The 14,014-nt window shown below is 14.5% G+C and overlaps 3 protein-coding genes across 3 annotated transcripts, besides 33 other annotated features; 1 reads left to right on the top strand and 2 right to left on the bottom strand. All coding sequences in view use genetic code 6, as the record gives it.

Annotated features, from left to right (window-relative positions):
- Positions 1 to 224: 224 nt before the first annotated feature.
- Positions 225 to 267: a microsatellite.
- Positions 268 to 434: 167 nt separating this feature from the next.
- Positions 435 to 483: a microsatellite.
- A 4-nt stretch (positions 484 to 487) lies between these two features.
- Positions 488 to 551: a microsatellite.
- Positions 505 to 551: a microsatellite.
- Positions 552 to 697: 146 nt separating this feature from the next.
- Positions 698 to 753: a microsatellite.
- Positions 708 to 740: a microsatellite.
- A 110-nt stretch (positions 754 to 863) lies between the features above and the next one.
- Positions 864 to 2,436, bottom strand: IMG5_020060 (kelch repeat protein). Its single transcript, XM_004039487.1, has 2 exons — positions 1,860 to 2,436; positions 864 to 1,496 (listed from the first exon to the last, which is right to left on the bottom strand). The coding sequence occupies exons 1-2, from the start codon at positions 2,430 to 2,432 to the stop codon at positions 1,023 to 1,025; spliced, it is 1,047 nt and encodes a 348-aa protein (XP_004039535.1). The 5' UTR covers positions 2,433 to 2,436; the 3' UTR covers positions 864 to 1,022.
- Positions 1,508 to 1,552: a microsatellite.
- Positions 1,700 to 1,814: a microsatellite.
- Positions 1,731 to 1,791: a microsatellite.
- Positions 1,744 to 1,794: a microsatellite.
- A 147-nt stretch (positions 2,437 to 2,583) lies between the features above and the next one.
- Positions 2,584 to 2,641: a microsatellite.
- Positions 2,642 to 2,928: 287 nt separating this feature from the next.
- Positions 2,929 to 2,999: a microsatellite.
- Positions 2,948 to 3,002: a microsatellite.
- Positions 2,954 to 3,002: a microsatellite.
- A 172-nt stretch (positions 3,003 to 3,174) lies between these two features.
- Positions 3,175 to 3,205: a microsatellite.
- Positions 3,206 to 4,214: 1,009 nt separating this feature from the next.
- Positions 4,215 to 4,240: a microsatellite.
- A 1,006-nt stretch (positions 4,241 to 5,246) lies between these two features.
- Positions 5,247 to 6,263, top strand: IMG5_020050 (protein kinase domain protein; the record flags this gene model as incomplete). Its single annotated transcript, XM_004039486.1, has 3 exons — positions 5,247 to 5,464; positions 5,514 to 5,965; positions 6,079 to 6,263. The coding sequence occupies 3 exons, from the start codon at positions 5,247 to 5,249 to the stop codon at positions 6,261 to 6,263; spliced, it is 855 nt and encodes a 284-aa protein (XP_004039534.1).
- A 197-nt stretch (positions 6,264 to 6,460) lies between these two features.
- Positions 6,461 to 6,506: a microsatellite.
- Positions 6,507 to 6,607: 101 nt separating this feature from the next.
- Positions 6,608 to 6,658: a microsatellite.
- A 67-nt stretch (positions 6,659 to 6,725) lies between these two features.
- Positions 6,726 to 6,759: a microsatellite.
- Positions 6,726 to 6,793: a microsatellite.
- Positions 6,736 to 6,793: a microsatellite.
- A 40-nt stretch (positions 6,794 to 6,833) lies between these two features.
- Positions 6,834 to 6,873: a microsatellite.
- Positions 6,874 to 6,997: 124 nt separating this feature from the next.
- Positions 6,998 to 7,051: a microsatellite.
- Positions 7,052 to 7,275: 224 nt separating this feature from the next.
- Positions 7,276 to 7,334: a microsatellite.
- Positions 7,335 to 8,400: 1,066 nt separating this feature from the next.
- Positions 8,401 to 8,470: a microsatellite.
- Positions 8,440 to 8,483: a microsatellite.
- Positions 8,484 to 9,717: 1,234 nt separating this feature from the next.
- Positions 9,718 to 9,785: a microsatellite.
- Positions 9,730 to 9,822: a microsatellite.
- Positions 9,751 to 9,822: a microsatellite.
- Positions 9,823 to 10,335: 513 nt separating this feature from the next.
- Positions 10,336 to 11,268, bottom strand: IMG5_020040 (hypothetical protein; the record flags this gene model as incomplete). Its single annotated transcript, XM_004039485.1, has 5 exons — positions 10,336 to 10,671; positions 10,725 to 10,802; positions 10,862 to 10,969; positions 11,014 to 11,080; positions 11,153 to 11,268. 5 exons carry the CDS (start codon positions 11,266 to 11,268, stop codon positions 10,336 to 10,338), a joined length of 705 nt encoding a protein of 234 aa, XP_004039533.1.
- Positions 11,256 to 11,295: a microsatellite.
- A 31-nt stretch (positions 11,296 to 11,326) lies between these two features.
- Positions 11,327 to 11,366: a microsatellite.
- Positions 11,333 to 11,393: a microsatellite.
- Positions 11,394 to 12,590: 1,197 nt separating this feature from the next.
- Positions 12,591 to 12,712: a microsatellite.
- Positions 12,713 to 14,014: the final 1,302 nt, after the last annotated feature.

Genomic DNA, 14,014 nt, shown 5'->3' with positions numbered 1-14,014 from the left:
ATTTAATATGTTAAAAAACCTGATATAATGAATATCTAATCTTAATAAGAGACGAAAAAATTAAGACAAATACTAAAGTTTATAGTTATTATGATTAAATGTAATGGAAAATGAAAATAAAAATTTTTAATGTTACTTTTAAAAAAAAATTATTTTATTTATTAAATTTAATAAATACAAGTAAGAGGAAATTAATAATGTATATAATATCTATAATCTAATAAATAAATAGAAAATAAAAAAATATAAATAAATAAAAAAAAAAATTCTATAAAGAACAAAAAATATTTTCTATACTTTAATTAATATTTTAATTAAATATAATTATTTATAAAAAAATAAATAAAATATTTATATATTTATAAATAAACATTTTATTATGTTTTAACTTTTTAAATAAATATTATTTTATTATTATTGATATTATTAAATTTAATAATTTATATTTTATCTAAATAATTTTTATTTTTATTAAATTATTTTGATAATATAATAAAATGTTTGTATATATATATATATATAAAAATATATATTTATATATATATATATATTTATTTATTATTTTAAATTTTTACAAATCTTGAAAGATAATAGTAATATTATTTCTAGTTTTATAATTTAATTATGCTCTTTCTCTATGAAAAGCTAAACCTTATAATCATTGATTTTTTTTTTTTTACATATAAATGTATCAAATTAATTTTATTTATTTTATATATCTATATTTTATTATTTATATTATAATTTTTTTTAATATAAAAAAAAAAAAAAAATTGTTTGAAATCAAATAAAATTAACATTTTTTTTTTAGATAATTTTTAAAAAATATATTTTTTCATTTTTTATTTTTTTTCTTTTTCTTACTACCTCCTTAATTTTAATTAATCTACGATTTGCTTTTATTTTTCATTTTACTTTCATTTGAGTTTTCCATTATATTTTATTTTTATTTTAATTCTTCTTCTTCAGCTTACTTTTCTCTTTTAAGTAGTTATTCAAACGAAATATCTTCCACATCAACTTCACCTTTTTTTTTTTATTTTCTTATTTAAATTAATAAATATAACAATACTTTCTTTATAAAAATAGTCATTTTTAATTTCCTCAACTTAACTAGGTATATTTTCCTAAAAATTCTACTCATATGTATCACCTCCATATAATTCTAACTATGAAAAAACTTCAGCATTTTCATCTTTAAAAAGTAACAATTAATCTAAATCATTAACAACACAATTAATCTCGTTCTAAGTAAAAGAAAATCCACCATAAAAAATAACTTATTTCAACCCTTCATTATAACAACTAGCAGCAGAATATCTTAATTCTGGTTTTTTAGAAAGCAAATCTAAATAACTCCATTTCAATCCATTTAAATCTAAAACACTGCATTCCATTTCATGACTATCATTAGCCCTATCATTCCATAAAAAAAGTATTAAATTATCTTCTATTTTGAAGCTATATCCATATGCCATATATTTTGGAATTTATCCCTTTAAATAAATAAGTATATATAAATATATAAAAGTAAGATATTTAAAAATATAAATACAATTAATCTATAATAATTTAAATAAAGAAATATTTTGAAAATAAAAAAAAAAAAAAGCTAATGAAAATTTTATTTGATAAATAAATTTTGTATATAAATAAAAAAAAATAAAAATAATAAGTAAGAAAAACAAATATATATGTGTATATGTATAAATATATATATTAAAGTCAAAATATATAAAAAATTATATATATAATAATATATATATATATATATATATATATATATATATATATTTAAATTTAAATTTATATATTCAATTTTATAAATTTTTTATTATTTTTTAATAATATATTTTTACATTAACATTTAATTATATCCATTCTTAAGTTTTTAAATCAAGCACGTTTATATCAGAATAGAAGCATTCTCTATCAAATATATCATTAGATTTGGTTCCTCCGAATAAAATCATTTTATTTTCTATTATTTCACAACAATGTGAATGTCTCGGAAGAGGTAATTTCCCACTGGTTGAAACTTTTTCCCATTTATAAGTACTTATATCGAAACTATCAAACATATTAGTGGGTTAATTATTATCATTTAGACCGCCGAATATGTAAATTTTAAACATATAAATTACAGCTGAGTAATTTATTCTGAAAGATGATGGCTTTGTATCTATATTTTTAATTGGAAATAGTTTTTTTAAGTCAAAATCTGCACAATATATATGATTATTATCTTTAGAAATCGAGTTTTGGATAAAATATATTCTATTATTTACATAAAAAGTTTATTTATGAAAAAATGTTGTATCTAAATTCAAACAATCGTCTGTATTTAATGTAGTTTTTTATTCTATTTAAAAATTTTTGGGATTTATAATTATTTAAATAAGCTTTTAAGGTGCCGAACAATGTAATATCATTATATTGCCTTGCTTGTTAATATGACATGTACAATTTAAAGTTTTAGGATAAGTGGATTTTTTTTTTGTTTTTAACCAAAAATTATATTTATAAGTATTAATATTATTTTAATTATAATGCATTTTTTTACTTTATTCGAATTTTTGTAAAATATATATATAAATAAATATATATATATATATATATATATATATATATATATTTATATTTTACTTTTTATCATTTTCTTTTTTATATATTAATTTTAATTTTTTTAAATTACATTATTTAAATAAATTAAAAAAGTTTTTAATAAATAATATTTTTAAAATCTAAAAATTTTAATTATTTTTTTAAATTTTATATTTATAACATATATACTATTATAAATAATATTTTTTATATTTAGATTAATTTTAATAATGAATATAATATTTATTCATATTTATTTTTATTTTATGTATAAATATTAAATTTAAATATATAAAATTTAGGATATTTACAATTTTATTTTAATTATTATAGTAAAATATTTTATTAAATAAATATATTATATTTATAATATATATATATATATTAAAATATTTATAATACTTATTTTTAAACATTTTATAAAAATATTTAAAAATAAAATAATTTTTTTTTTAATTATTTTAATTATATATAAAATAAGCAATTTATATTTTGTCTATAAAAGTTTTTATCAAAGAATTTTAATATACATTATTTTTAAAAATATGTGAATTATATAGTTTTTCTGATTTTAATTTTTAATTAATTTTTATTTAATTTTCATATTTTATCTAATATAAATGTTGTAATTATATTAAATCTTGTATAAATCTTTTTTTTAATATCATTTATCTTTAATTTTTAAATTATATATCGAAAAGTAAGTTCTTCATCTAATAAGCTTTTAAATTTCTTTATAAATATATTATTTTTATATTTTTTATCTTTTTTTAAAAATAAATTCATTATTTAATATAAATTTTCATATTTTTATTAATTTTAACATTTAATTGAATTTCTTTAATTTTCTTACTAAAGTTTCTTTTTTTTGGATAATTTATTTTTAGTTTTATTATTTTTCCTCTCTATTATAGAATATTAATTTTTCTAATTCTTATTTTTTTTATTTACTCTTATTTATTTGTTTTTACAATTTGAGTTTGATTTTAATTTTTTTTCTCTTTAAAAAATATTTTTTTTCAATTTATTAATTCAAATATAGAAAATCATAATAAAAAACCTTTTCTTTTTTTTTATATATATTAAAAATTATATATTAAGAAAAGTATTTGTTTTTCATAAAAAATTATTTTGGAATTTTTTTAATTATAAAAGATTATTTAGATTATGTTTTAATTGAAAACATTTTAGTTTTTAAATAATTTTTTTTCAATTTTTTTTTTTTTAAATATTAAGAATATTTTTTCGAGTTTTTGTTTTTTTTTAAAAAAAGACTTTTTATATTTATTTTAATAATTTTATTAGATTCATTATTTATTTTTAATATTATATATTTAGAGATTCTGTAATAATGTGTTTTTAATTTATTTAAAATATGAATAATAATAGATATATAAAATTATTTATTTATAAATTATAATATATTTTATTTATGTTAATTTATATTTTTTATATTCGTTTCTGTCTATATTTAATAATTTCGATTTTACACATTTAATTATTTATTTTTTTTAAACGAAAAAAAAAAATTCTTTTATTTATTTTTATAAATAAAAAATTTTTATTTATTATAAAAAATTAAATTAAATTTTTTTTTTGTTTAAAACAAAAAAAAAAAAATATAAAAAAAAAATATTCTTATTTATTTAGAAATTTCAATATTTAAATCTAATATTGATTTTAATTTTTTATAAAAAAAAAAAAAAACTCTAATTATACACTTTAAATTGGATAAATAATAAAAAAATATATTGATTTAATTTATTTTTTATAGACTAAAAAGAATAAAATATTATATAAAAATACTTAGTTTATTTTTTGTTAATATTTGAATATAACATGATTTAATATGAATAAAATTAATAAGATGAATTAAATAAATATTGGCCTATTTACGGCCGAAAAAAAACAAATGTACCTTCTAATTTTTGGTTAAAAAACGATATATAAATAAAATTAGAAGATTTTGTAAAATAGTAAGAAACAAAATTAAATATAGACGAAGATTTTGATAGTTTTGCGTCTTTAGAAGTAAATAATTAAGAAGAATCTAATTATTAAGTGTATAAATTTGAATTTAATCGAATAGGAAAAAAAAGACAATAATACAAAACTTATTAATACGAAATAGTTAATAATTACTTAGCATATTATAAGAACAAATCTACATTTAAGGGATATATTATCCTTAATTCTGAAATTCTACTCTTAAATAAAATTGTAAAAAGTACAATGGGAGATATTCATTAAGTAGAATTTTACAAAGACAACTAAATAAGGAAAATATTTTCAAAAAACTAATAATAAATTGAAAAATTTTACAATATAATAAGAAATAAATGTATTCTTTAACACTTTTTCGATAATTACAAATTATAAGAAATTTTAGGTTCAGGATCTTTTGCAAGTTAGTATTTTTATTTTTTTATATTAACAATTATTACTTTTTTTTTAAAAAAAAAAAAAAAACAAAACAAAAAAAGATGTTTATAAAGTCATTAGAATATCAGACTAGTAAGTTTTTGCTGCAAAAATAATTAAAAAAGACAAACTTATTTAAAATAATTCCAAAGAAAAGTTTTTTGTAAAATATTTTTTTTTCTTTTTTTGTCTATTTAACAAAAATAAAATAAAAAAAGTAAATGTTAGTAAAGGAACATTAAATACTATAATAATGTAAGCATAAAAACATTTTAAAATCAATAGAAATTTATTAAGACCCAAACCAATTAGTATATATAATGGAATATTTAAGCGGAGGCGAGTTATATGCTCGTTTGAAATTATAAAAAAGATTCACCGAAGAAATAGCAATATAATTAATGTATAATATAACCAGAGGAATATATTATTTACATAAGTAAACAAAAATAAAACAATAGAAAATAGAAAAAAATACATATATAAAGAAAAAAAATAGTCCATAGAGATATTAAACTTGAAAACATTATATTTATAAATAAAGCATAATTAGATTTAAAAGTAATAGACTTCGGTTTTGCATAAAATATAAACTATTAAAAACTAGACAGTAAAGCCGGTACACCAGGTTTTTTACCCCCTGAGTTATTCAAAAACCTCCCATATACAGAAAAAGGTGATGTATTTAGTCTTGGAGTAATTTTATATTGTTTGGTTTCTGGTTAGTCTCCTTTTAAAGGAAAATTATATAAAGAAGTACTAGAGAATAATAGGAGATGTAAGATTTCGTTTGAATCTTCCATATGGAATAAAATAAGTGATGATTGTAAATTTTTAATAAAGAAAATGCTTGAATATGATCCTAAAAAAAGATATTCTTGTAAAGATGTTTTGATGTCTAGATGGATGAGAAAAATAACTTCCAAAATTCCTACTAAAAGTTAAAAATCAATAAATTCTTTTTAAACATAATAAAGTAAATATTAAGTAACAAAAAAATATAGAAAAAAATTAAAATTATTTAAACAAAAAATATATATAAATTTATTTAAGATAGAAGAAGATTCTAATAAAAGTATAACTAGTTAATAAAATTCTTAATTTTCGGATATTAATATGAGTACTATGATAAATCTTTAAAGTAACTGTATGATTAAATCTCTTTATTAATGCAAAAGCTTACTAAAATCTACAAAAAGTTTAAAAAGTTACTTTTCACATAAAAGTATTAAGAATGAAGATAATTAAAATAATGATTTAGATAATAATATTGAAAATAGAAATTAGATTATAGAAAATACTAATTAAAATGAAATTTATAGTTATGAATAATATAATATAGAAGAATTTGATGATTAGTCATATTTATGTTAAAAAATGCTAAGTTTATAGTTACCTTAAAAAATATTTATAGATTAAAATAAATTTTTGTGTAAATTAAATAATTATTTATAATTAATTATATTATTTTTAAATAATTAAAGGAAAAGAGTATCTTATTAATTAAGATTAAATTTTTATTATAAATAATTTTTATTTGATATGTAATTATAAATATTTAAAAGTGTTATATTTTGTAAATATAAATATATATAATTTAAATAAAAAAAATATTTAAATAAATAAATAATATATTACCTATAATTTAAATATATTATATTTGGTAAATTTTTTTTTTATTTTAAATAAAATAAAATATGAAAAAATAATTAAAAAAAAAAATTAATAAAAAAATGTAAATTATAATAAAAACGAAAATTAATAAAAATTTAAATAAAAATATAAATATAAATATAATAGATATAAATATATATATTATTTTCATATTAATATATTTATTTACATATTTTGTATATATTTTTTGCTATGTATATATTATTATTATAAATTAACTATTACTTATATTTTTTACTATATATCAGATTTAATATATGAATATTTTATATTATTGTTATTTTATATTTTTAATGAATATATTAATTTTAAATAATTATATACATTTTTTATAATTTTATTTAATTTTATAGCATATTTTACAATTTATATATTAAAATATTGTTTTTTATAGATTTTTAATCAAATATAAATAATTATTATATTTTTTTTTCTAATAAAGAATAATAAAAGTACTTTTAATTATTTACAGCTTAGTAAAAAACTAAAAATGAATTAGTTTTATCTATATTTATTAAATTAATAAATTTTAAAAAAATGATTTGAAAATTTTTTTTTTTTTTTTAGATGTTATATATAAAAAATAAATAAATAAATAAATAAATAAATAAATAAATAAATAAATAAATAAATAATTAATTTTTTTAAACAGTTTTAATACATAAACTTTTTCCTATTTTAAAATTTATACATATAAATATTAAAATACTATCCCTCAGCTTTATCTAAATTTGCTCTCTATACGAAAATTTTATCAAAAAAGAATTTTTTTCTTCATTTAATGTATTTAATTGATTTCCTTATAAATAAATAATCTTTAAAGTTTTTTCTCTAATACATTGCTTAATAATATTGTTCAGTTTAATAACCATTAACTTCCATCATATATAAAATATGGTTATAATACAAAATCTTAAGAAAAAGAAGAAAGTCTCCATATCAAAAAGCAGTCCCTAAATAGAATATATCCCACAATTTCAATTTTCACTAGTTTCTTCAGTATTTATACCAAAAAAATATAAATCCTTTCAATGATTCCTATCTAATTATTTCTTTATTTTTTTTTAGTGATCGAAAAAACTTATATGAGCCATAATTTATATTCTGAAGCAGGTTTTCGGCCAAAAATACCCATTTTAATAATACATAATTTTAAATTATTCCAGGGTTCCTTTTTGTAAAGATAATAAATTCTATTTATATGTATAAAGTTTTGTTGAAAAGTAGTACATGTAAGTTTATTTAAGGATAAAATTGGCCTTTTATAAATTTTTAATGTTATTTTTCTAAAGATAATTGAAATTTGCCCTTTTTTTGGTTTATGTAAGAGTATATGTTTTTTTTTTTCGGTTAATGTTAATTATACCTTAGACTTTTTTGTTTTTATTTCTCTAAAAAATTTTTAGATTTTGTAAATTTTTTAAAAGTTACTCTGTAAATCTTTGTTATCAAAAAATTAAAAAAACAAGGATAATATATGGAATTGTTCTTTTAGGAAGGATTAGAAATATTATTATTATTATTTTTTAGTTTTTAGTTTTTTTTAGTTATAAAAAAAAGATTATTTTAATAATTTTATATATATTTTATTTATTTGGGATTATTTTTATATATATTTTCATTATTTATTTAAAATATAAATAATTATTATATTAAATATTCATAAAATATATTTATTTATATATAATATATATATATATGTTTTATTAAAATATTATATTTCTTAAAAAAGATATTAATTTTTATTTAAAATATAAAATTTTATATTAAATATGAAAATTTTAAGACTTATATCATCAAATCTTAAAAAAAAAATAGAAAAAAAATTATTAATAAATTATTTAAGAAAAAGAAAAAAAAAAAAAATTATATATATATATATATATATTTTTAACAAAAAAATTCATTCTTCTTATCTATTTTTTCTTTTATAAACGAATTTTTTTTTATTTTAATTATTTTCTTAATTATTAAAATCCTATTATTCCCCTCTATTATTATAATTTTAATAAACTTAAGGAAAAATTTTCTTAAAAGCGATATTTTCTGCATCTTTTTTGGAAAAAAACCATCCTTCTTATTAAAAGAGTATCTATTTATTTTTTTAGAATTAAACAATACACAAGAATCCATTATTAAACAATTATTTAAATTAAACTACAATATTTTGACTAGAAGACTCCATCCTTTAGACTAATTCATACACTTCTTTTTTTCCCGGTATAATTTATTACAATAATCTTACATCTTCTAATTAAAATCCTTAATTCTATTCCTATTTTTCATGTTAATATTAAGATATTTGATTTTTTTCATTTAAATCGAAAACTACATAAGCTAAAATATAAGGAATAGAATCTAAACAGGCATTTTATAAAGCTTCTTTTTTCGAAAATTTCAATTCAGAAATAAAATTTCCGATAATTTAAAAATCCAAAATACACTAAAATAAAGGCTTACTTTATTCATTTTTAAACTCTTTATATTATTATTTAACGAAATCTTTTTAATAAAAATACCTTTAAATAATTTCATTAAAAATCCCAGTGTAGTTTTCCTTTTTTTCAAGTAATAAATTTTAAGCTTTAATAATAAATTCACTTTTATCATCAATTTCTTATAATTATTTTAATAAATTATCAATTTTATTTTCTTTTTTGGTTTAAATAAAAACTTCCTATTATTCTACAATCTATTATTCTTATATTAACTCTAAATATGAAGTTATATTTTGCTTTAATCTATTAATATCACCTTTAGTTTTAATATATATTAAATGTATTAATTAATATATTTCATTAATTGAAATATTATATTATAATGTTAATATTGAAAAGTTATATATATAATTATCTTTATAAAATAATTATAATATAAGATCCAAAATTTAAATGCCTTAAATTTTAGAAAATTTATGTAGAACTTTTTTGTATTAATTATATGTATCTACAAATATATTAGCTTAATCCATAAATAGTGAATTTAAAATAACAATTATATTGAAAAATATTAATTATTTATATTTGTATTAATATAAATATATTTACAAATTATATATATATATATATATAATATATATATATATAAATATAAATATAATAATATAAATATAAATATAAATATTGATAAGAAAAAATATAAAAGTCTCAAAAAAAAAATATACAAATTATACAATTAAAATAAAAACATTAACAAAATTTATAGATAATATTCTAATATTTATGCTTTTAATACAATAATATTAAATTAAAAATTTATAAATATTTATTTCTATATAAATTAACTTTTTTAAATATAATAAAAAATTCTAGGAAATTAATTTTTAAACTTTTATAGTAATAATTAAATACATTTAAATTAAATTTAAAAAATCCAATTTATAATTAGAGCTTTTATAAAATAATTTAAATAAATATATAATTATGACAATAATTAATTAAATCAATAACAATATTTATATTAAAATAAATTGTATTCAATTTAATTAAAAAATATAATAGATCTTAAAATAATATTTAAAATAAAGGGAAATTAAATAATTAAAATTTAATAATAGAATAAAAAATTCAAATAAATATTTATTCGTAAATAAATAAAAATAAACTTTTTTTTTATTTTATAAAATGAATAAAATTCTCAATATTCTTTTCCAATTGCTAAAAGGCTTGTAGCGTATTTATCATTAGACTCAATAGCTTAAAGTTTGCTTATTCCAATATAAAGGACAGGTAATAAAAGTGCAAATAAAAGAAGGAAAGCAAATAATGTTTCAGGTCTTATATTACTCATTCTATTTTCATTTTAAGGAGCAGGCTTAGGGTCTTAATTTTCTTATGAGGCTTCCGATAATTTACGTTAGCTTTTAGTTGTAAAAAGAACCAAAACATTTCCTTCATTAACTTAGTTCATATAATTTTGTAAATTTTATGTATCTGTCAAATGCACGTTTTAAACTTAAATATTATTATTATCCTTAATATATATATATATATATTAAAAATATTTTTTATTTATAATTATTTTACTTATTTAAGATTTTCTATTAAATCTTAAGAATTGTAATTAAGTACAGAATTAAAGGAATTTTCGTTTTTGAATAAATTCTTTATATAAATAAATAAAAAAATACTAAAAATTATTTAATTTTTTTTTTTTTTTTTACTTAAAATTAAGATTATTATAAGTAATTTTTTTTAAAATATTAAATTGTTTAAGGTAATGATTCAGATGTAATTACATTCAAAATTAAATTTTTTGAACTTTTAAGAACCTAAATTTAATTATTTAATATTTTTTGTTTTTTATTTAATTTACTTAATCTTTTAATTTAGGTACTATTTCTTCTAATTTTAAATACATATCTTCAGTTTAAAAAAGATTTCTTTTTTTTTTTTTATTTGAATGTAATTTTTATTATTTCATTTTATTATTTTTTGTAAAAATAAATAAATACATTTTGTCAGTTATTGATGATAAAATCAAAGGCATTTTTTGATTTTCGGAAATTTCAGTAGAATTAATAATTACAATTGTAAGAAAAATTACTAAAATGGAACTATTTAATTTCATTTTTTTTTTATTTATTTATTTATTTTTATATAATATAAAAAAAAGAAAATAAAATATATATATATTTTTTTTATTTTTTATATTTTATTTTTTGTTTTGTTTTTTTCCTTTTTTTTTTTTTTTTTATTAATAATTTAATTTTCTCTTTTCAATAAAAAAAAAATATTATTTAGAATTATAATCAATTTATTCATATTTTTATACATTTCTTTAAGAATATTCATTTATTTTTACTATTTAAATAAAATTTATTCGCTACTTTTTTTAACTATTTACTAAATATTCCCAACCTTTAATTTAACCAAGAAAAAACTTCTAAAAAATCACATCAAAAGCACATCCAAAAAAACTCAAAATTAAACAAAAAAACAGAATAAAAATCGAATAATTTTTATTAAATTCACAAAAAAAATATATCTCTTTTAAATCTTAATTTTCAAAGTATTTTTAGATACAAATCTTTTCCAATAAATAAATTTTTCCGAAAAAAAGCCTAGAAAATGTTCATATACACACACTCTAAAAATGCCCCAAAAAACACTTTTTTTTTTTTTTTGAATATTTATATAAAATATATATCATAAAATCATATAATACAATCTAAAATATATAAAATTCCACAAACTTTTTAAAATATTCATTTTATTCCAAAAAATAAACCCTAAAACACTTTTGATCCCAATAAACGCATTTTTTTCAAAAATACAAACACTTTTTTAATCTCACTTATTAAAATTTCAGACAATTTATCATCTTAAATATCCTAAAAGGAAATCATTCCATTTGTAAAATTATTTTAAATTACTTTTCTTTCTAAAATACCTAAAAACCTCCATATTTAAAATTTAATTTTTCAAAAACCACTGAAATTCCATTTTTTCATTTCAAAATTTCACAATTTTTTTTTCAATTGGAAATTAGAAATCTTGGCTATTTACAAAAAAAGTATATATTTTTAAAATATAAAATAGTTTAAAAGTCTTTATCTAGTGGATCTTATCTAATTTTAAATCCTGTAATAGGATATTTACCGCTTTAAAGAACAAAAAATTTTATGAACAAATTTTATATTATTTATTTTGGCAATTTGAGTTAAAAATATATAGGAGGTACTTTAACAAAATAAAATTCAATTATTATAAATTTTATTATTTTGAAAGTTTTTTGTCTATATACATCTTATGTCTATATATTTATATCTACAAAGCTTTATATATAAAAATTAATAGAAAAAGTGTTTAATGATCTGTAAGAGTAACATTCGGTTATAGTTCCTAGTAAATTAAATTGAAAATAAGGAAATCCGAAAGTTAAATAAAATTTATATATATATATATATATGTATGTATATATATATATATATATATATATATATATATATATATATATATATATATATATATAGTTATATATAGTTATATATAGTTATATATAGTTATATATAGTTATATTAAGAGATTAGACTATCAATCATTTTTATATAAGTATAATAAAAAGTAAATATTAGATTTTTTGAAAATATTTATTTGTAAAATTACAATTATTATTAAGAAAAAGTTAATTTTATATTTATATTTTTTTTTTTTTTTTTTTTTAAAAAAAATACTTTTTTTTTTGTTAATAAAAAATTATATATAATAATAACTTTTTTTTATTTTTAAAAAAATATATGAAAAATCTTCCTTAAATATAAGCTTTGGAAGAAAAAGTTCGTATATTAGAAAATTAAATAGGATTTTCGCAAAATTAAATACTCTAAATGTGGAAAGATAAGGCTTTCTAACTCCTTTTAAGAGAAAAAATAAATATTTTATAAATATAGAGTATAGAAAAGGAAAAAAATAGCCAATTTTTGAATTTTTAGAATTAAATTTAGACACTAGAAATAGAATTGTAAAAAAAAAAAATGAAATTGAATAAATAAAATCCCTTTTTTAATAATATATAGAACTTCCTGGCTAATTAAAAAATGCAAATGATTAAATTTCTGATTTTTAAAATAAAAATTATGATTTATAAAGTAAATTAGTTACTTAAAGAACATAATATGAATAAGAAACATTAAAATAATATTAATAAAATGAAAACTAAATAAAGGAAATATAATAATAATAATAATAGGATATATTTAAATATTAATAGGAAAATGAAAAATAAAAAATAAAATTTTAAATTGAAATTGAAAAATTATAGTAAGAAATTTTTTCTTAAAAAGAAGAAAACAAAATATAGAAAATAGAAAATGAAAATTTAATAAACTAATAGAAAAAACTTTAAGAAAATATATCACTAATATTACTAAAAAACCAAAATTAAGTAAAATAAAATCAAATATAAACATTAATGAGTATATTTAATAAATAAATAAGCTAAAACTACTAAAATATATAATAAAAATTTCTTTAAAATGAAAGAAAACTATATAATCTTCATAATTTAATGATAAAATTAAAAGAAAAATACACTCAGAAATAAATAAAGATATAAATTTAGCATTAAGATTTAAAAAATTAAATAAAAGCTTTATTTTTTTTATGTTTTTAAACTAATCCTTCATGCTTTTCTGCTTAAGAATTACTAAAATAAGTACAAGAAGCATTTTTGGAAATAAAAAAATAAAATAATTCACAAGAAATTCACAAAAAAAACGATATTTAATCTTTTTAATTAAAAATAAATAATCTCGAATAATAAATAGAAAACCAAAAATAAGAAATATAATCAAAAAATCAAAAAATAAACGAAA

Source organism: Ichthyophthirius multifiliis, assembly GCF_000220395.1.
Source record: "Ichthyophthirius multifiliis unplaced genomic scaffold scaff_1120509249646, whole genome shotgun sequence".
Lineage (NCBI taxonomy): Eukaryota > Ciliophora > Oligohymenophorea > Hymenostomatida > Ichthyophthirius > Ichthyophthirius multifiliis.
This window is presented reverse-complemented; position numbering and strand designations above follow the sequence as displayed.